Raw genomic sequence first — 22,500 nt, forward strand, 5'->3', positions numbered from 1 at the left:
CAGCTGCCAGCTGACGCATTTTTAATCGCGCTCTTATTTTCCGCGTCTTTTGGTTTGCACTTCTGCTTTCGTTGTTTTAATCTGTTCAACCCAACCGACCCTGACCTACCTGAAACCGGACCGCAGTAGTCGCTCGTTTGATAACGCGTTTCAACGCTACAATAGATTCCCTTTCTTGCATCGTTACTGTGCGTCTCCTTTAAGTGATGTGATGTAGGAAAGCTTCCTGTGAGTTACAAACAGCACCTGCAGTACTGAATGTATGTTCTGCCTTTCCTAGCATGCCGCATACGCACCGCCTGACAACAGCGTGTGGATGCGTGGTCTCTGTGTGCAAAGTGTAAAGAACAACGTAAATCATTCAGAGCACAATCCCTCCGACGGGACACAAGCTTACACACCGGTAAACGGGCCACTCGTGAAGAGGTTGGCGGACCGGTTAGCAAACATATGATAACGCTTGTGGACAGATCGAAGAACCTCAAATGATGGTGACGCTGTCTTACCGTTCGCCTTGAGAATGAAGTTTCCAAAAAGCGCTAAACCAAAGATAACCAAAACAAGCTGCCTTCGTCGGTATCAGTACCAGCATGCATAGTGGCATTCCATGATTAGATTCAAATGACACGAGGCCACCGTTGTTGGTGCGCTCGACCACAGGACAGATTGTTGGTTCGATACCCTTGCTGGCATGAGTTACTAACTCAACTCACCCGTTTGCCATCGTTTGCGACATATCGTTTTCCATTCAATGGCGAGATAACAACACCGGGGAACAACGATGTCGTTTGCTGCGGCCAGTAGATTATTGTTTATCAATTGTCCTGCATAGTACACCACGCCGGTCGGTGGTTACTTATCAGTCACGTACTTCGTCACTACTCACATGCACATAAAAGCAAAGTTCAATCTGTGTCGATGAATGATTTATAATGCTCGCTGAATTCGACGCATATGTAAGCATATTATAAGCGACTCTCGTCTTGTTCGATCATGAGGTGGTCATAGGCTGGATGCGAGTCAGAACAGATCAATCTGGAAAAAGGCGATAGTTGTAGCACCTGTTGCGGGCCTGATGTTTATTAACAGTTTTTTGAATTAATTCCTGAACTTACTAGAGGCACTGAATCTATTGTGAGCATACCGTGTTCGAAAACAGAAAAACTAGATTTTTCATCATTTACGGCACCATAGCATCACATAGCAAGCTCTGGCCGTTGTGAGGTTATTCTTGCTCGTCCATCATGCAAAAATCAATCTTTGTTTGTCAGTAACGCTCGGCAAACTCAAGTGTGAGCATTTTTTTGTGTAAAAGTATACTGTTCAAATGTTACTACGAATCTTTTTGAAGATTTGTTTCTTATACCTATCGACGTTTCTCGTAGTTGCACGTTTTGGTACATGGGACTGACATTCGGTACAGGTATTTTATGATTTCTGTATTTAGCTTAACAGACCGTATTTACACATCAAATTGGAGTGCGCTTTCCTTTCGTTTCTGTTTTGCTGTTTTCCTATTTTATCGTGCATCTTTCATCCATGTGGCTGTCTTAGAACCTAACTTGATGTGCTGTATCCAGTTCTTAGGCACTTTCTTCCAAGCTGCTCGTGGCTGCGATATCGGTATCAAGGGCTACCTTGTGACTAACCATTCGAAATTGGATATTTGCCAACGTTTTTTTTGTTCTTTTTGAAGCCAATGTGGATTATTGTTTCTAACATTGGAGGAGTTGATTCTTCTTCTTCTATTCTGAATCTGCCAAAGAATTCAGAATTCAAAGATTGGAATTTGTTTATTAATTTATTATGTTTCTTTCTTTTTCTGTTTCGCTCATCTAACATCTACACAGTTCATCTTTCATTTGGTACCATATGCCATGCGCCATTCACGCCTTAGTCCCTGCTCTCTATCTATATCGCAACGCTTTGTCACCGTTACGCTTGTACCAAGCACTTCTAACCCAACTCGTCAAGCCAAAGCTTCCTTTCTGACTCCTTTTTGCGTGTATGCCGTCCATTCTTCTTATTCTGGTGTGGCTGGCTGGCTGGCTGGCTGATACGTTGACAGTTGTCTCGATCGTTAAGCGGACAACGCAAGGAAACGGTAGAGCTGGTGCCACTCAGCGAAACCGAAGATCTCGAAACTAGTAGTGGCAAGCAGCGGATGATCGGTGGTGCTCACCAGCGTACCAACACCACCGGTGGCTCAATACATTCGCTGGTTGAACTGCATGGATCGACTGGAGCCGCAGCTGCATCGGCAGCATCCTCGTCTTCCTCACTGCGCCTCTCATCGTCCGCTTCTCAACTGTACGCTGGAAACAACCGTAGTGGTGGTAGTGCTGTGGCTACTGTTCCGTCGCTGGTCGACGGAGTAACGGGTCACCAGCAGCATCAGCAATCTAGTCAGCAACGGCTCGCTGGCCGTAAAGCGGCAAACGGAATCTCAGCAGTTGGCGAAACGGGAGTCGGGCACTCCTCTACCGAAGGTGGCCTTGACGCCGGTGGCGGAAGCAAAGCCGATGGTGGCGGGGGATTAGGTGTTGATCGCGGGCCGGCAAGCGGTCAACAGGAGGTCATTCTCGAGACGAAAAGGAACGGTACCGGAGGTGAAAGCGAGCAGCGACAACGTGTCCGGGCCAACGCTGCCAATGGCTCGGTCGTAACCGGTACCGATGGTACAACCGTGGCTGGTTCTAAAATGGTTAGCAAAGAACATGATATGCTCAGCACAACACCGGATTGGAGACGGCAGGTTCTCTCAGCCCTATCCCGATTTCGGTTCCCACTTGTCGATTCCCATTTATCATCATCATCACTGACAACATAGACACAAGCACACAAACAACCCGAATACAACACATACATGCGCACAAAAACAGTGTTTTTATAGACTTAGAACGACTTCTCTTTGGTAGGGATTTCAATCACTTCATTCATCTTTTTTTCCATTCCAATCTTTAACTAGTGTTCAGCCGTTGTTCGTACACGTTTTCAAACATGAGCTAGTTGTCTTTTCATCTAAATTCATTCGACATTCTATGCACCCAACCATACCATCCTTATCAAATTTCATGTCGTTTTTGTTGCTCCATCAGTTTTTGCTTTCCATCATTGTTTCCATGGTTTTCATTTTAGTTTGTTAATTTATAATTTTCTGTTTTGATTTTGATTGTTTTTTTTTGTTTATTCTTTTCAAAATTGAGACCTAATAGTTGACTGCCCTAATGCCGTTTGTTTGCAATAATTTATTCCAAATGGCTTACCCATTTTGTTGAGCGTAAAAAGAAAATCAATTTTACACGATTTGCAGCTGGGAATGTGGCTGAACCGTTTTTGTGTGTTTGTATGTGTTTTTGTGTGTAAATGTTTTATTAGTTTGGTGCTAGTCATGTTGAAGGGCGCTTAAACAATCTGTTCATGATTTGATGGTTTCACTTCGAACATGTGTTGCCTTGCTTAGGCGATCAGCTGAGACCTTTCCGTTGCTGTGATGTTAACGTTGGTAATTAGGGATGAGCTTCAACCAAAACCCATCCTTTTACACGTTGAGAGTTTTCCATAGCAACGGTTGCTAGTGGGAAGCCGATGTTATACCGCTTGTTTCAAATATGTTTTCACTCATGTTTGTGACAAATTACATTATTTTCTGCTTTTTCGAAAAAAGTAGTGGTTCTCGCAAATCCATTCTAACCATTTGTGATACTCCTTTCTCACTGTTTCAGCTACCCACATGATTTGTCCGCTTTCTTCTATGCTTCATCATTGCTGCCTCCGTACACAAGTCTCCTTTCATACATTTTATTTTCGGTTTGGTTTTTTTTTTTGTTGGGTCTCGTTCTTCTTCTCTATTGGACATAATTGTTACCCGATAGCTTATGCTCACCATCGCAAATATTTTAATCGCTAGAATGTAACAAGCCACCTGCATGCGTAGTATGGTACTGAGGAGAAAAGTCTTCCATCTGTCTAGCATTAACTTTGTTAACTTTCGCATAGAATCCGGCCGCTATCGATCGCTACAATCACTCGCTTCTGTCCCATTTCTTCTGCTCTCGTTCTATGGTGAATGTGTTTTAGAATTTCGTCCGTTTTCCGCCCATTTTAGTGTTCAGTTCTTTTACGCTTTCTTCGTTTCGTTTTTCCCTTTACACCTGAGTTGGTTTGTTGCATCCATTTCAATCGGCCTTTCAACCATTAGAGTGAGTGACAAGTCCGCTGTAAAAAGGGACAAGAACGCACTGAACACAAGACACACACAACCCAATAGAATATCCATCCACACGTGGTTCCGAAACAACTTGAGGAACAAGACGAATCCACTCGAATCGGGTTTTCGGGTTCTTTTCCGGTCTATTGTTTCTAATTCATTGATACTTTTCGTCTAATGAATGACGCAATTAACAGATTCTTTCCTCTTCCTATTCCTTCCCTGGAATGGCAAAACAGCTGGAGCGCGAGGTCAGCGCCAGCGGTAGCTTGATGAAGGTGCAGGACGCCGAGTCAGGTACGAGCCGCCGGCAGTCCCGGCCGCGCAATGTCGCCCTCAAGATGCTGTTCCGGATCTTCGCGCAAGCCTTCACGATGACGTTCCTGGCCGAGTGGGGCGACCGGTCGCAGCTGACGACAATCATCCTGAGCGCCCGGGAGAACGTGTACGGTGTGATCGCGGGCGGTGTCATCGGTCACTCGATCTGCACCGGACTGGCTGTGATCGGTGGGCGAATGATCGCCCAGCGAATTTCTGTCCGCACTGGTAAGTTCCGGAATGTCAGCATTTCCATTTTCTGTGATTCTCAGATCATTGCCTGCTTTTCAATTAAATCAATCCTCTCCTTCACCTCCTTGTTATGCTATTTTTATTCTGATGAAGATGGTATTTTAATAGAATCAGTTAAACTTAAAAGGTTAAATTGTAGAATAACTCGAGGGCAATGCAAATTTAAAATCATATTTTCTTTTATTCATGTGTTAATTTGGCAGTACTAGTACCTATCGTAAATGAATATGCGAACACCGTCTTTGAACTAGTTAGCCGTTGTCACGAGAAACCCGTTTCTGTTTCTTCTCGTCCGCAGTTACCATTATCGGTGGCGTCGTGTTCCTACTGTTCGCTGTCAGCGCACTGTTCTTTGGGCCTGGCGAAGAAGAACCCGCCAAGGTTTCCATTCCTTAACTGGTGTCACCCTCATCCATTACTTCAGCAGTCCTTCAGTAAGGTGCCCACCGACCGATTCTTCTGGCTCGACCGTTCTCTGCTGCAATATGCCTTCTTCAGTCGGTGTGCGTTTGGATGTGTATTGGATATAGATTAAGATGCAAAAGTAGAAACCCAATCGTAGCAGACTCAGTTGAAACTTTATCGTTACTACCCTGCTCGACTTCCTTCATCGCACACGGCGCGCAAACGACGTGATCGGGTGTCTGTTTTTATTTGTTATCAAACTACATTTTTTCATCATTTTCATAAATGCTTTAGTAATTGAATCAGTGGTAAGGGTATTCCTTGGTTACGATTGGCACTGCAGCTAACTCGTTGGTCCATTTGCCCAGGATGTACTGCTAATTGTAGGTGCCGCGTGTAAGATGAAGGTAGACCGGAAAGGAAAAACTAAGGGTTTTATGTTGATTCCCTCCAGCAGAACGCCACACGTGTACTCGTAAGCAAAAATCAAATCCATTGAAGGCAGGATAAACTTTTTTCTTTTTCAAAATGTAATTGTTAGCGAGAAAAGCAATCCATGAACGTTGAGAAGAGAAACTACTCTGGCAAGTGATCACTGCTTTTCCTCGACGCGTGAAACAAGCCAGCTCCAGACACGGTTGCTGTGCCTATTGTTTCCTGTTGTTATTGCGAAGAAAACAAATGAATGTGTGATTGGCTAAGAAAAATGCGGGATGGGATACACAAGGATGCAGGTATTATTCGAAACTGTCGTGAAAATAAATGTGTAAATTGTAAACAAAACAAAACACAAAAAACAGTCTTCCATTCGAATTGAGAATTGTCTTGTCATCACAGAATATCACCCTCAGGGCCCGCGCATAAATCAAAACGCCAGATACACCGGTGCCTTTTACGAAAGAACGTTGTTTAAATATTTCGATTCCTCTTTATTCGTAAATATACAGGTATTCATTGTTTCTTCATTTTGGAAAAAAAGATGTAAAATAGAAAAATGGGCTGGGCCAACAAGCGTCGCCGGCCGGTTGCACGCAGCACCATAATATGATATGGTGTTGTGTATAATAGTGTGGTCGGCGAAAACCGTCGAAAAATACACCTGGTTCAACCGGGTTTGCATTAAATCCCCATCTTTCTTCCATCTCATTTCATCAGTCGCCGCTGCGGCTGTGTATTGTGATCACTTATCCGTCTATAATAGCTCTTACGTCTCTAGGTGTATAAAACGTTGTATATTAATATCTGGTGTATGTTTCAATGTGTGTCTTTTTCCGTTTTATTCTTGGAGATGGAATTATGCAAAAAACAAAAAGAAAACCTTGCGATCATCATCAATCGCGCGGTCTTCCCTCACTCACGTTGTCTTCTTTAAGGAGAATGAGCACATTTTGATGAGTATACGTACTTTTCTAGAAAGAATTAAAAAGGAATGATTTCACTTGTGTGTTTAGAATCCCTAGCAGCATAACCTGTGGAGAGAGCGCAAGTCTTCATTCTGTTCATCACTACTACTCTTGGGGCGGGCAAGAATTCATACTGGAAATGATTTGAAGAAAGCATAAACTAGACTAAAACTAATACACAGGCTGAGACAGGAAAGCCCACGCACACGTGCCTACGATCAATAATATAAGTAGGTTTGTAAACGGAACAATGTGCGATGCTCGGAACAAGCAAAGCTAGCAGATCTCCAGCAGGCCGTTTTAAGCGTAAAATAATAGCGAAAAAAAATATATCTAAAACTTCACTTTGCTTCTTGCAGTATGGTACCCACGGAGGTAAAGATAAACTGATACAAATTGAATGATATTTACGCATTACGATCGCTTAGTGCTATAAAACGTTAATACCAAAAGCGGCTAAAGTCCGTTAAAGTAGGCTCTGTTTCACTCTTCAGTTTGCTACGATTAAATAATTTAAGAAAGGAAGCAGCGTCGTCAAAGCCAACTACGATATTGATGATGCTAAACGCCCATCAGACAGTAACCGAATACAAACTTGGTAGAATCATTCACCGGTAAGAGAATGTAGCATGTTATCGAAGGTAGCAGAAGGGTAAACTGCCGGAGCTACTGTAAAGGGTTTCCGATTGCTTCAGAACCAAAAACCTACGCTGTGTTTAATATTCTCTGAGTTCTCTACCTTCTCGGCATTCCCTCCCTATGTGTTCGAGGCCTACTGTTGCTTAAGTATCCGATCCCCGCAGGGCTTACTTTGTCGCTCATTAAGTTACCAGAATATGAGTACCCCAAGTATTATTATTGCTTATTGGAAATTCGCGCTCCAGGTGTAAAAACGCCAGGAAAAAGATGCATGGAGATAGCAGCACTTAAAATACACCCATTGTAGCGTACGTTATGATGAGCAGCTATCGGCCGCACTAGCACCACCACCACGCGCACTACGTCGTCCACGCTTCCTCTTCGTTGGCTCCACCGGAGAATCTCGATCGCTGGTACCGCCGGTACCGGTAGACGTGTGGTAGCTGCTGCCAGCGCTAGTCGATCCATCATCTCCATCGCCACCTTCCTCCTCTTCCTCGTCCGCATCGGTATTGCTGTCTTCGTCCTGGACCCGTAGCGGCCGCTTCCTTGTTCGCTGTGAGCGTTGGGCCCGCGATTTGCCCGTATCCACGAGATCTCGATCACCGTACCCAGCAGCATGGTAATCCTCATCGCCCTCATCCGGATCGCACTTTGCTTCCTTCTTCAGTTCCTTGATTAAGGAGGGCCCAGCGCCCACACTGCGTTTGCCGCAGCCCTTCTTCCCCTTCAAGCGCTGCCGGCAGTGAAAGATGTGCTTCGAGATGGCGCTCTTGTTCTTAAACTTGCGCGAACAGAAGTGACACACCACCTCCACGCCATCCATCTCGTGCAGTCGGCCATGTTTGGCGAAGTTGCTCGGATCGGTGAAACTTTTGCCACATATCTCGCACCGGTACGGTCGGTAGCCGATATGGCGGTACGTATGTGCCCGGTACTGGTCCTTGCGGGCAAACACTTTGCCGCACACCTCACAAGAGATGCCCTTGAAGCCAGGTTCCTGCTTCTGGTGCATCGTCTTGTGGCGCCGCAAATCATACGATCGTTCAAACTCCTTGCCACAGTACTCGCAAACGTGAGGTTTCGGTACCGGCTCGTCCGTGTTGTGACGCCGTACGTGCTTGTGCAGATCACCGGACGAAATGAACGCGTAGGTACAATCGACGAAGGGACACTTGAAGGGCCGGAATCCGGTATGGATGCGTACGTGGCGCGTCAGATCACCCGTTTGCACGAACGAGCGGCCACAGAACTGACAGGATCGTTTCTTGATGGCCGCATGCACCGTCGACAAGTGCGCCTTGATCGCGGCCTTATCGCTGAACTGTCCACCGCAGATGGTACACTTGTAGTAACAGCAGCCATCATCCGCCTCCACTATCGTCAACTTGGACAGCTCGAACGGTGACAGGTTCGGATCGTCGATCTCTTCCTTCGGCTCAGGCACCGCCTCTGTTGGTAAAGACTCAGTAGCAGTAGATGCTGCTTCAGCTTCAGCTTCAGCAGCAGCCGCAGCCGCAGCAGCTTGTTTCTTGCTTAACGCCTTGCGTCCCTTCGATCGTCTGGTACTAGCTGCTCTCGAGGAAGATTTTGTCACTGGCAGAACGTTATCATCGTTCGGGCTTACTGTGCTGTCTTCCGCGGCAGGATCTTCATCCGCAACAGGTTCTAGCGTTTCAATCTTGGCGGCAACGCTACTGCGATTGCGTGTGGCGGGCGATCGGAATTCCTCCTTTATTTTCGATACCTTCGTTTTGATCGGATCGTTCGGAGGCGGCGATGGTCGTCGTGTTTCCTCCTGCAGTGTTGCTATGGGAACAACATGAATTTCGGCGATGGCGACCTTTGGCGCGACAGGTTCGCCGCCGGAAACGGTGTGCTTGCGCTTACGCCTTCCATACGTTCGAAAATTGCCCTTTTCTTCCGTTTCACTTTGAAGGACTTGTTCCACGAGGGAAGATTCGGCATCCGTAGCACCGCCGCTAGCTGGCAACATACAGTCGTCGATGTGTGTTGCCTCAAGCACCGCACTGTCAATCGATGCGATAGCAGCTACTAATGTGGTGACATCTTGCACTCCATTCTCAACTACAGTTGCAAGCATCTCCCCGGCGTGGCCATTTTCCTCCACAGTTTCACAGTCACCAATGCTGTGCACATTCAAAAGATGCTTGTTGTACCAGACTTCCGTTTTAAAGATCATTTTACAGTGGCAACACTGGAACACCGCCTCATAGCTGTCCGCTGCTTGCGCATCATCGTTTGCATCACTCGGTACCGTTGTCTCCAACGATGGGCTTCTCTCGAGTCCACTGTCCTCTTCGAATTTAGCCACCAAGCCTGGTAACGCGGGGATGGCTGTGTTACCTTCGATACCATGCTCAACGCATGCTATGGCCGCTACCTGGTGCTCGGCTTGTTGCACCACCTGCTGCTGCTGCTGCTGCTGCTGCTGCTGCTGCTGCTGCTGATCCGTGTGTGGTTCCGATGTTTCCATGGTGACGCTGATGTGTGCCGCCTTTTCCTTGCTAGAGAATGAACGGCTACTCGTAATCGTATCACCAGCCGATTCAATACCACTATCGCACCCAGAAGAAAATTGTTCAGCCGGCAGGACGATCGTGGCCGCGAAATGCTGTACGTCATCGTTAGTGGCCGATGCGGATGGTGGAATGGAAACTTGGCTCTCCTGACTAATCTCTGTTTGTAACATTTCCCCTTCAACGCATACTTTCTCCTCCGTTGGACTGGGAGATTGCGTCAACGTGGCGGAACATGGTTCGACAGTACCACTAGCGGCACTACTAATAGCACCCGAGATCATCGTAGTAGGTTCGTCGCTTTCAGTCTTTTCGGTAACCACAACGGCTGCCACTTCGGGCACAACAGTGTTGATAGTAGGCGAGGTCGGCGCTAGCTCACTAACGCTCGTCGTATCATCGTATTGTCGCTTAGGGCGCCCTCGTTTACGTTTCTGCTGTGGGCAAAGTTCGGCCATCGAATTAATCGTTTTTTCGGACGGCAACGGAACAACTTCTTCTTTGGCGCGACCACGTAAGCCGCGCCCAGCTTTCTTCTGCTTCTTCGCAGTTCCATTGCACTGCTTTTGCACGTTGCCGCTACTCGTAATGTCCTCGGACGGTGGTGGTGGTGGTGGGTGGTGGTCATTGCTTGCCACAACGGTATGCTCTTCAACGACAGCTATAGCCTCATTCTGTGAGTTTGATTCCTTCACAGAGCTGCTGCTGTTGATCGTGGTTGCTGGTGGCGTAATGGAGATCACCGGGGGTGCCGTAGTCGCGATTTGTGGCGTTTGCACTTTCTTAATCTTAGGTGGACGGCCACGGCCTCGTTTGACGACAGGGGATGGGGTAGCTGAGGGGGCAGAAGTTAAAAAAAATTGAGATTTGAAATTGAGAATTTAAGATAAAAATAAAAATTCATCATATTTTTCCGTTTCTCCGTCATACATTAATATTAATACTTTTTAATGAAAAAATGTGCAAAAAAATCCAAACAGCAAAAGAATCAACAAAGAAAATTGCACAGAAAAAACGGAAAAATATGTTCGCTCGTAAGTCGCAATAAAATGGAGCAGCATGGTTGCTCACTAGTGCAAATCGAACAACGACGACGACAAAAATGATTCGATTCGTCGTTGCTTGGACAAAGCAACCAATGCGGTGTATGTGTGTGTGCATGTATGTTACGCACATCCAGACACGCACACACCTTCGAAAATCCTACATGCGTGACTGGTTTCAATGCGACGACGACGACGGTGCCGTTGGGTTGATAGTTCGCATGAACCACCATGCAGCTCCATTTTGTTTCTCCCACTCTTATGCTATCTCGCTCTCTCTACCCGCAGGCAAGCAGCTCACGTGGATGTTCCGTTCCACTCTGACAGCACAGCCTGCTCTGCCATCGCGCGCGAGTCGCCTGTATTGTGAGAGTGCAATCCCTCGCGACCGAAGGCAACGCTTGGCCTTGGCTGTCAAAAGAAGGACTTGGCCAGAAAATGCAAAAACCAACCCCGCGGCATAATAAGCATTAAACAGAGCAATAACCTACCCGCTGCTGGTGCTGCTGCTGCTGCCGTTGGCGTGGTGACAGATGTTGCTGCATCGACGACACTGGAACCATCCTCTTTACTGCTGGCGGTAGGAGCTAAAGGTTGCACATCTTCCACAACGGCGGTACCAACCATCCGGTCCGCGGCCTGACACCCGCTACCAGCAATTCCGACGACATCGCCGTTGGGGATCGCATTTTCTCGTAAAATACTGTTGCTACCGGCGCTGGCATCATGCACCGTCGCCACGCTGACGTTGCTCAACAGCTCCGCCGATCGTTTGTCCGTGTGAATGGTGGTGATGGTAGTGGTGGAGATGGATGTCGTTGCTGTTGCTGTTGCTGTTGGACCACGATCACCAGCATCGGGCGAAGCGACACCATTTTGAGCCTTCTGTGCCAGGTGTTGTTGCTCCGGTGTCAGTACTGGTTTCGTTTCCGGAAGTGTTGTATCCGACGACGGCTCCACGGTAGCCGGTTGCTGGAATGTCGTTTCGCTCGGTGGGATGACGGACGGACTGGCTTCGCATGCCGAAGGCTCCGTCACGGGTTCTTGTTTAACAGTGACCAATCCTCCGTTCAAAGCCGGATGTTGTTGTGGCAATGCGACACTCGGTGGCGACGGTTGTAGTAGACCTCCGTTACCATTGACGACGCTTGGTACCACCATCATCGTCTCGGGTGGGTTGTGATGGGCAACGGTTGGAGCCACCGGTATTGGAGCGGCAGCGGCGGCAATCACAGTAACGTGGGGTGTTGGTACGGTTTGTTTCAGGCCAGCTTTTGCTCTATTTTGTGGTTTTGACGGCGGAAGTGGCTGCTGAATCGGTAACTGAACGAATGGTTGCGGCTGGGGTTGCGGTTGCTGTGGGGGCGGCTGCTGCTGTTTGGCCTTGCTGCGATGACGCTGTTGCTCCCGTAGCTGTATTTGTTGTTGCTGTTGCTGTTGCTGTAGTTGCAGTTGCTGTTGCTTTTGAAATTGCTCCTGCTGTTGCTTATGAAATTGCTGCTGCTGGGCATGGATCTGTTGATGAACGCTCATCTTGATGTGCTGTTCGATCAGAGAAAGCTGCTGCTTGGCTTGCTGCTGACGCTGTTGAGATTCGTGCAAGAGCTGCATTTGCTGTAGGATTGTTTGCTGCTTTAGTAATGTTTGTTGCTGTTGCTGATGGTGTTGATGCTGTTGCAGTTGTTGGTGCTGCTGTTGCAGTTGTTGTTGTTGGTGCTGCAGTTGTTGCTTTTGCATGTGTTGTTCGTATTGAGTTCGCAGCTGCTTCTCCAATTGTTGTACTTGCTGTACTTGTTGTTCTTCTTGTACTCGTTGCTGCCTTTGCTGTCGTTGCTTCTGACTCTGTTGTAGCTGCTGCTGCTGCTGCTGATGTTGTTGATGTTGTTGCTGTTGTTGCTGCTGCTGCTGCTGCTGATGCTTTTGTTGCTTCAGAAACATCGGCAGCGGTTGGCTCGTTGTCTTTTCGCCGACTGTTTCAAGTGTCACTATTGCTCCCTCTTCCGCAAACCGGTCCCGGTAACGCTGGGCCACACTAGCGCTATCGATGGCCGCTGGTGGTGCTCCGGATTTACCCACCATGGTGGTAGCACCTTCAGCCGGACGTTCCCCTCTCGAAGTCACAGAGTTTTCCACAATTTCCACCGGTCCAACGTACAGCGTTTGCACCTCATCGTCGTCGAACTGAATGGTGATTTCGCTCAGAAAATCATCGTTATCTTCGATTTCGTCCTTTTCCGGTGTAGCGTACTTTACGTCCGGGATTGCTGGCGCTACTGCCGGTGGTGGAGGCGCCTGTAACGGGGCGGACGGTACCGCCGCGATTCTCTGCCCATAGTCTGGCTGCAACATGATGGTGGCCGCGGCATGCGCATCGTACATGCGATTTGCCGGCAGCATGTAGGAAGAGATATGGTGGTTTTGCGGTCCCCCGGTCACGTTTGCCATGGCAGCAGCAGCCGCCGCGGCTGCCGCGGTTGCTGCGACGCCGGAATTGTAGTAATCGTAAACCGTTTTGGAGCGTACGCCGGAGCGTCCGCGGGGTGGTTTCTTTGAAGCTGCAGCAGCTGCAGCCGCGGCCACCGCTGCCGGTGCTTGCGGCGTTCGCCAATTCAGCGTCGCCATGACGGCCGGGGCAAGGAATTCCGGCTAACGTATCGCCTACTCTGATGAGTTGCAGTGTTGATGTATCTACTCTCTCTCTCGCGCGCGCACGTTCTTTACACTATAAATGCATTAGTCATCCGCGGTGGCGGTGCGTTTGTCACCATGGACGCGGATCGTGACAAGATGATCACCGATGAGGGCACATAATGCAACGGCAGCGTCGTGCGCGAATTGGCCTGCGTTTCTTGAGCCTTTTTGTTTGTTTACTTCGTACGTAGGGCCTCTCTCTCACTGTTGCTTCTTCTTTTCAGCATACGTTTTACTCCGTTCCCATCGACTGTTGAGCGTGCGTGAGTAGACGAAAAGAGGGGCAGCAAGCGGCCCTTTTTTCTGTTTCTTCTGATGCGCGCAAAACTCCACAACTTGCGGCAGCCGAAAGGTGGCTCGCTGGCTGTTTCGCGAACGCGAACGCGAGACTGCTTCTTCCAGGAACTCGTAAAACCGTGCACTTTGCCGATTTCGGCCGAACTGCCCCCGGCGGGCCTTTTTTTTTAAATTATTTTATTTTATTGCTCAACCGACAAAACCCGCAACCTCGGTGGTGGCGTTTCTTTTGCACCCTTTTCTCCTGGCCCCTGCTGCTGCTGCTGATGATGCTGTTCCAGCCACACACTCGCTCACAATTCCAGCCACCACAGCACACCACAGAAGAGCACAGAGGCACAACGCGACACACACTACCCAGCTGCTTTCTTTATTCAGTTCTCTTTCCCACTACTTTGGTTCTTCCTGTTTGCGTTCCTTTTCCGCTGCCGGCACGGCGGTCGTCGTGTTGCTGTTTGTCTTGTTCCTCTTTTCGCGCAGCCCTCCCTATGCCGCTTATGCTGGGCGTTCCTGCCCTGCCCTACCGCACCGCAAACTCCGCGTATACTCCCGCGCCGCACTAAGCGTTGGCCTTGTTAGTTAGCTTCTTGCACGCTACGCAACGAATCCATGCAGCAGCCGCCATCAACACCGCGTATGTTTCTCCATCTTTTTTTCTTTCTCTTCTTTCTCCACAACTTTTCGTGCCACTTTTTTATAGTCTCGCCTCGCGCGGACAGTCACACAAACCTGCACACATACACACATACACGCGGGCGACTGTGTGGGTTCACGCACCTCTCTTTACTGCGAGTCAGCGCGATTTATGAACTACGGTTTTTAAGGTACCAGGAATTTCCACCGTAAACCGTCTGGAATGGTTTGGTGCATGTAACGCGGAATGCAATCGAAGGCGACAAGGGCGGTCACAGCGCTTTTCACTCGAAGTAGGGGCCTGCTAGATCGTCTCACCAGCGCAAACAGAGCATAATGCAAGCAGCAGCAAGGTTGGAATGTGGTCAATACACTACGCACTCAAGTTCATGGCGGCAGCATCGGGCGGCGAAGGTGGCGGCGACGGCGGCGGTCACAGCAACCTTTCCCCCAGGCCAAAGAGAGCGTCCACGTAGATTCGTCGACGGTCTGTCAAGCGCTTCGAAAACTCAGGCACAAAACACAAAAACCGCGCACTACGCGATCGTTACTGGAATGTGGTGCAAAACAAAACTTAGTAACTTAGCCGTGCTGAGTGAATCAATCGGAACCGAAATGCGTGAAACTAAACTAGGGAAAACCGAAAAAATGAAACAGGAACGCGCACGTCTCCGCCGCGGCGTCAGACCATTTCTGATGTGTGCGTGCGTGTGCGTGTGTGTGTACGGGTCGTTGTTTGCTTCGCTAGAATCGACAGAAAGCAACAGGTCCCCACAAACAACAGCGCCTGAACAACGGCTTAACAAGGAGGCTTACGAAGGCGTGCAATTGATGAGTGTGCGTACCTCCCGTACCCAGATAGCCCCCATTTAGCATGTTTCGGATCGAAGTTTTCGGAAACTTGAAAAAATATCAAAATTAATCTATTAAAATGCACGTATTTTATTAAACGAAATGTGCGTTTCCACCAATGCAATTGAGCGATAATAATTGACCCTAACTGGGGAGGACGCGCGGTGCGGAGCCGCCCGAAAAGTGTCGCACGTACCAGCTACCCGCACAAGAATTAAGAGAGAAGTTTCCGCCGCAAAACACGGTCATTTTCAATGGGGATAAAATTATGTTCAATACATTGAACATGAAATCATCAATGCAATTTATTGAAACTGTACTTTCTAGTGCGTTTTCCTTCAGTTACAAATAGCCTTATTACACAGTAAGTACTCTTTGGACAACCTTTGTGGATTTGCACTGGCACCTCGCAATGGTGCTAGTATCCTAGATCAAAAAACATTTCTTCGGTCATTTCAAAAAACATTCACTTTATCCTTACATGGTAGACCCCATAGTCAATTCAACTTTCTCCCTTCTCTGTACACCAATTTAGAATAAAACGTATATGATTGATCAGATATTGAACCGATGCGATAGCTTAGGATAGGTAGCTCTCTATTCGGCGGCCGGTTCCATCTTGATGATGGAAAGACCATTGAGGAACTCATCATCATCTTCATCCTCCCCGGTCGGCTCGTAGTGCAGCTTACTGTCGTTCCTACTGCTAGCGAACGAGGAAGAGGTTGACGGAAAAGTGAGCATTCGCGGCTCGTCGTACGGTCGCGTTGATTGGCCGGATGTTGCTGCTGTAGCGGCTACTGGACGGAAGCTACTGCTTTTATCGTGTAGCAATAGCGTGCGATGTGACTGCGGTGGTTCAGCGGATCTGCTGTTGCTGCCGAACGATTGGCCAGACTGCGAGGGCGGATGCGCCTTCATCTTGTGTTCCTCGAACTGCGCCCGATCGATAAACACCTGGGTGCACTCGCTGCATCGAATGAGGTGCACCTGAGCACTCGTTTCGGGGGCCGGCGGTTCTTCCGGTTGCCGGTGGCTTTTCAGGTGACTGTTCAAGTGCATCAGCTCGAGGAACTTGGCCGAACAGATGCGGCATTTAAAAATGATCGAACCGTGTGCCCCGGGCAGCACGCTCTGGGACGAGTGTATCAGCTGATGGCGCATCAAGGAACCACGGTACCCGAACCGGTAGTGGCACACCTTGCAGCCAAACTGCTTCGCTGGGTCGTGGTGTTTACGCTTGTGCATCGTCAAGTAGCAGTTGTGGGTGAACGATTTATTGCAGAGATCGCAAACGAATGGAGAATCGGCGGCAGACCCCTTCCGATCAGTCAGTGAATCGTCGTCCATTTCCTCCAGCTCTTGGGGAACTGAAACGATAAGAAGGGCAGTTGTGATTAAGATAAGATATTGAATTGAAATATGCAACAATTGTTTCATTAACATGAACAACATTCGATAATATTTTCTGGTCCGATAAGAATTATTCGGTAGTTTACGTAATCGATGGAGGCACTTGATAGCAACGAAACCATACTAATACGTAAGGGGCTAGATCACATAACATTTCCATGACTTTTCATTCCAACGTTTATCCATGATTAATCGGCAGTAGGCTGTAGCAGCATTTGGCAGCAGCTGCTGCCACACAGTTTGTTTGAAGGTGTCTAAGGCCAGATATAGAAACTTTAGTGGTTGAATTGCAACGGTAAGCAATAAGTATAGAACGACGAAAACCGAAAGAAGTAATAAAGGTCTGGTTCTATTTTAACAATAAAAAAACACTAGACTATCAAGCTGAAAACGCCACAGTCATTGTATAAGCGTAGTTCCAACTTAAGGTGGAAGAAAAAGGGAGACGTGGTACGTAAAAGAATAAAAGGAGAGCAACTCACAGAGCAGCACGGTAGAGAAAACAAGAAACATGAAATGTTATTTTAGGTGTACATCGAAACGGGTGCAAACTGTAAAGTAAACTAATCCCCGGGGCCAAAGGAACACTCACACTGTATAAGAGCGAAAAGTTATTCCCTAAATTAAACTTCAACTGCTCAATTGATTAAAGTTCCTTTTGTGTACGAGTTGAAAACCCTCAGCAATAGAAAGACAACACAAAATAGAACAAAGACGTTATTCAATTAATCTTAAGAAAGCAAATAAAAGTTATTTCTTGCGTACACAGGTACGGACGAGCCGTTTGTTGAAATGAAAGTTAAGTGGCGCATACATTTACAATGTTGTAACAACCTTCCACTGCACCATCCATTACATACCAATCTTATGCAAAAAGATTGGCTAGAAAATACCCCGGACCCTGCCGGCCTCAGTCAACAACGATTCCGAAACACGAGAGTAAAATGAGAGAGGAAAAAATCAATACAAGAATAAACAACTGGCCAACCGGCGGGGGCGAGAGTATGCGCTCGAACAGTAAGAAAATCGAAAAACCCAGCAACCACCGACCGAAGTAAGTAAATTAAAGTTGAACGGGATTCTATTAAAGAGCAATGACGTTTGTTAAAAAGGAAAATTTGAAATAGAGATACGAAAGGCAGAACATCAAGTCTCTGTCTCTCTTGAAAGCAATGCGATAGCATTTAACACAGACGCGATACGTTTTCCCCGGGGTTTTCCTGCTGACGACGACGACGACGACGATGATGGCAATTAAATGATGAAAAATATCATCGACAATTGATTTTTTTATTGTCACAGGGTCCCTCCCGACCAACTAGGGAGGTCCAAAATTATCGATCTAAATGAATTAAAAGCAAATAAACTAGCCGGAAGCTATCTATTAGAATGCGAATATAAGCGGAGGTGTAAGAAGAGATGGCAACATAAAAGACAAGATGAAAAGGGCCTAATGGCGAATGCAAACACATGAAACATAAAGATCCAACAGGGCACACCGAGGAGAGAGGATATTCGTTCGTTCTACGCGTCTTCGCATAAAAGGAAGATAAGAACCGGGTAGTGAGAGAAGAGAGAACGAAACGTTCTAAAAAGGAGACACACGGAAGGCGAAGAAGAACAAAGCGGGAAGATTACGAAAGAAAGTGGTTACAAAACCCCGATTCGTGGCAACAACAAAAAAAGGCAGGGGCTGGCTGGCCGCACAACGAGAGTTGCTACAATTCAAACACAGAGAGACCGAGAACGAGAGAGTGAAACATGGTCAACGCGTACTGTGCGCACATAACCGTTGTTCGGGGTTTGCATGAGGCACATACACCAATCACACAGGCGACACACAGCAGCAGGCAACGGCCAGAGGCGACCTAAGGGTTGTGTGTACTCGCGGCACCGACGCCGTGCGCCATTATTTAAAGACGAGAGGGAGAAAAAAAAGATAAGGCCAAAGTGATGCCCCTACGCCCGCCACACGCAGCTCAAGCAAGATCCGCCGCCGTGGAGCACCCATATTAGATAGCAAATCGAAGTTAACTGCTCTGGGAAAATGGGTTGCTGCGCCGCGATGTGAGATATTTCCCCGTTCCGTATTCCATGGCCACAACTATAGTGCGCCTACTGTGTCTCGCAACGGATGCGATAATACGAACGTACAAATGATGCAATTGAAAATATAATAATGTGACGTGGTAGCGCCACCGCTGCTACACGATGATGCTTATCATGAAATGCGCGATGTCTAATAGTTTAGGATTTCTGTTTTTTTAAATGAAGTATCACAACACATCTGCTGCTACTAGGAACGCCCTTTTTTCTAATGAAAAAAGAGGTTAAATAATGCAACAAATTAACCTACAGTGGCGCAGTTGGGAAAAGGAAAAAAAAAGTTGAGAAAAACAAAGACGCCCAAGGTGAAGCAAGAAAACACCAAGAACAAATACATATAGCAGCCAGCAACGACAGCAGCGGCAGCACACATGGGAACAAAATATCAGATAACAAGCAATTCCAAAGGTGACCCCCTCTACACCCATCGACGCTTTCGATTGCTGAAGGGCGAAAACGTATAAATGTTAGTGAATGGGTTAGTGGAAGAATGGATCTAAAAAAAAACTTCGCTTTGCTAGGTGCGCTGGTAGGAGCTGGATGATGGGGTCCACGTTTCAAACAGAGAACAGAAAAACAGTAAAAATGACTGCTCGTCAGTTTTTACTATACAGCACACGAAGCACCCGCCTCCCACAGTTCTTTGGTGTGTGTTAGGGGGAATTCTTATTAGAGAGCGCCAATGAAATCAATTATGAGAGATATGGCATAAAATAATGCTTCAAAACTGTCGGTCATACAGCGATAGGGAATGGGAATGACAACCTTTTCGAGAGATATGAAGAGTGGGAGAGAGAGAAAGAGCGAGAGATTGAGAAAGACTTGTGGTAAGAACGCAACGAAATGATTTGACAAGAATACCGACTAGAGCACCACAACCAGTAAGGGCTACTTAATTTTGCGACGAAAAGAAAACTATGAACTAGCCTACTAAGTACCAATCACTTACATCCTGTGAAGCTGTCATCCTCTTCGTCATCTTGCTTGATGTAATCACCGTTCAGCAGCTTTCTGCGCTGGGCTGGCGGCGGGTGGTCACCACCACCACCACCATTGGAAGGTGTTTCCGTTGACACGATGTCCACCTTGAGCTTTCGGTGCTGCCGTTTCTGGTGCTTCTTGAGCTGATCGCGCTCTTCAAACTCCTGCTCGCACATGCTGCACACGTAGACGATATCGGTCGCTGTCGGTGGTTTCTTCTTTTCCACTGGCGTAGAGCTGGCACTAATCGACAGTCGCATCGCCGATTTGCGGATACTGTTGTTCAAGCTGTTGCTGAAAACATTGTTGGAGGACGACGATGTGGCCGGTGATGTCGTCGGCGCAGTACCTGCTGTTTGCTGTGGTCCCGCATCACCGACCGGTGGATCCTTAACCACCGGGACCAACCCGAGTGCGAACGGTTCCAGTACGGAGTTCGAGGGTTCTAGTAGTTCCGGTGAGAGCGGAGGCAATGGAGGCCCTACATTGTTCAGTGCCATCTGGTGTTGCAGTTCCTGCTTTACCATGCGCTCCAGATCGAGCCGCTTCTCTTTCTCCTTCTCGGCAGCCAGCAGTTCGTGCATCTTCATGTGCGTGTTGAGGACACTTTCGCGCGCGAACGAGCTCTTGCAGATGATGCAGGCGTAATCGGTACGCTCGCGTCCCTCCTCATCGCCACGCGACCCATCCTTGCCATGAACCCGCCGCTGGTGTACGGTCAGTGCCCGTTTGCCCGCGAACTGCTCTTCGCACTGATCGCACCCGAACATCGTACCATCGCCATCCACGCCCACCTGTTCCCGGTGCACCTTGGCGTGCTGGGTGAGCTGAGATTTGCTGGCGAACCGGTACAGGCAGGTTTCGCACTTGAACGGACGATTGTGGACGGCATGAACGCTCTTGTGGCGCTTGAAGCGAACCGCGGTGCTAAACTTCTTGCCACAAATCGGACATGCAAACGTCTTCTCCCCCGTATCGTTGTCGTGTTCCTCGATAGCATCCTCCTGCTTCACCTGGCCAACATCGTGCGCCAGTGCCTTGTGGCGTTGCAACCGATGCAGGCTGGTCAGCGTGCAGAAGCACACGTCACACTTGAAAGGTTTGGCCGGATTGTGCTTGGTGGCGATATGCATCCGGCACTGGCTTTTGTACGGGAACGTTGCCTTGCACAGGCCGCAACTATGAGATCCGACGACCTCGTCAAACTCGTAGTGCTCTTCCATGAACGATTCCATCGGATCGGGAACACTTTCCTTCGTCTCTTCGAGCAAATCACCCATACTGTCGAGTAGCCGTCCGGCCGTGTCATTCCCTTCGCCCATCGGTTCGTGCATTTGCACCATCACGGACTGCTGATGATGGTACAGCTGGTCCTCGTCCGTTCCATCGCTGCTTCTACCTTCCTGCTTCACGGTGGCAACCATCCGTGGTCGCATAATGTGGCCGTGTTTAAACAGATCGTCGGTGCCCCGCAATTGTGCATCACTGGCCAGGGACGTCTCGTACAGATCGTACGCTGATAGCAGCTTCCAGTGGCAGTTTCGACAGATTTGCTCCGGCAGTCCGCTCAATGGGCCGCGCTGATTCAGGGGTAAACACAGGGTAAGTAGCATATGCAGTAGCGTCTTCTCGGCATACTCCGGCACTGGCCGATGGATGGACACCATCGGACCGACGGAACCACTCGACAGACATATTCGACAGCACGATCTCATGGCCGTCTGCGGGCGCTCTGTGATGGTGGCTTCCTCGGTAGCAGGTTGTTCCGCGGCGGGGGCTGCTGGCGATGGTGGCATCATGGGCGACTGCTCTCCTCCAATCACTTCCGCCATCCCCCTCACCTCACTAGCACAGTAACGAGGGCGCACGGAAATGGAAAAGCGCGCGCGAGCGCTCCGGGGCTTCGGGAACCACTTTTGCTCGCCTGCTCGGCTATTGTACCACCAACAGATAATGTGAAAAGAAAACCAAAATAAAGCTTCACTTAATGCAAGAGCCGTTCAAAGCAGTTGGCCATCAGGAACTCGCTTCTCTGCGGGGATGAAGGAAGGCTCGCTGGGTGTTTCGTTGCTCGTCGCTGGTGTTCGTTGTTTGCGAATAAGGCTCCGCTGGGACATGTCGCGTTATTTTAATCTAGTTCACAGTGAACGCATCGCTGGGCAAATTATAAGAAATCATTCAAATGAGTCTAACCACCAAAAGAACGTTAATAATTATTGCAAACCTTCCCGTCGTGGTGGAATACCTCAATTTTAATCACTGGAGCTGAGAAAAACCTGGAAATACGTGAAAATGTTACCACCCCGCGGGTGCCTTTTCATCGACCAGGACTGTGTGGGCTGTTTTCGTTTACACACCGGCCGGTTCCAGGAGCTGAGTATCCGATCGCGACCGCGTATAAACCCGCGCAAGCTGGAGCAACGAACGCGGGGTCGTGAACGGAGCAACTGCTCGAGAACGGTTTCGAGCAGTTCTTAAAAAAAAAAGAAAAAAAGAAAAAACCTCGGAAAAGTGCAAGCGAGCGGCGGCACGGCGACGACTCGTTTTTGGTGTGTGGCATAAAAGGAAAACAGAACCGCGAAACGCGAGGAGGAGTGCATCGTTTTTTTTGGAAAAGTGCACCACCCCCCGCACCCGGTGGAACTTGCGGCCATCGCGGATCGGAACACGCAGCGGTAAGCGGTGTGGCCAGCCAGCAGCATCATCTTCGCATCGAC

At 48.4% G+C, this 22,500-nt stretch overlaps 3 protein-coding genes across 6 annotated transcripts in view; 2 read left to right on the forward strand and 1 right to left on the reverse strand.

Moving 5' to 3' along the window:
* Positions 1–5,984, forward strand: part of LOC126578533 (uncharacterized) — a 7,445-nt gene extending 1,461 nt beyond the window's left edge. The window contains exons 3-5 of the mRNA XM_050241194.1: positions 2,069–2,704; positions 4,450–4,756; positions 5,079–5,984. Of these exons, the coding sequence (XP_050097151.1) occupies positions 2,069–2,704; positions 4,450–4,756; positions 5,079–5,176 (1,041 nt within the window). The 3' untranslated portion in view covers positions 5,177–5,984. The remainder of the gene's footprint in view (positions 1–2,068; positions 2,705–4,449; positions 4,757–5,078) is intronic.
* A 3-nt stretch (positions 5,985–5,987) lies between these two features.
* On the reverse strand, positions 5,988–21,858 carry LOC126579302 (uncharacterized). The gene is made up of 4 exons (XM_050242759.1): positions 19,752–21,858; positions 15,884–16,653; positions 11,302–13,456; positions 5,988–10,602 (listed from the first exon to the last, which is right to left on the reverse strand). Exons 1-4 carry the CDS (start codon positions 21,613–21,615, stop codon positions 7,541–7,543), a joined length of 7,851 nt encoding a protein of 2,616 aa, XP_050098716.1. The 5' UTR covers positions 21,616–21,858; the 3' UTR covers positions 5,988–7,540.
* A 457-nt stretch (positions 21,859–22,315) lies between these two features.
* Positions 22,316–22,500, forward strand: part of LOC126578115 (uncharacterized) — a 14,183-nt gene continuing 13,998 nt past the window's right edge. For 2 of the 4 annotated variants that reach the window (XM_050240392.1, XM_050240393.1), the window contains exon 1: positions 22,316–22,500. This exon is cut by the window's right edge. The gene's annotated coding sequence lies outside the window, so the exon portion shown is untranslated. The other 2 variants (XM_050240394.1, XM_050240395.1) reach the window with 1 other exon arrangement.

The sequence above is a fragment of the Anopheles aquasalis genome, chromosome 3 (assembly GCF_943734665.1).
Source record: "Anopheles aquasalis chromosome 3, idAnoAquaMG_Q_19, whole genome shotgun sequence".
Classification (NCBI taxonomy): domain Eukaryota; kingdom Metazoa; phylum Arthropoda; class Insecta; order Diptera; family Culicidae; genus Anopheles; species Anopheles aquasalis.

Bases quoted from the DNA above. Each gene is read 5' to 3' on its own strand.
- LOC126579302 (XM_050242759.1), bottom strand. From the start codon at position 21,615: ATGGCGGAAGTGATTGGAGGAGAGCAGTCGCCCATGATGCCACCATCG. The intron at 16,654-19,751 runs GTAAGTGATTGG...TTATCGTTTCAG, and splicing joins GGATGACAGCTTCACAGGAT to TTCCCCAAGAGCTGGAGGAA. The intron at 13,457-15,883 runs TAGAGAGCTACC...GCGATACGTTAG, and splicing joins AGATGGAACCGGCCGCCGAA to CCGGAATTCCTTGCCCCGGC.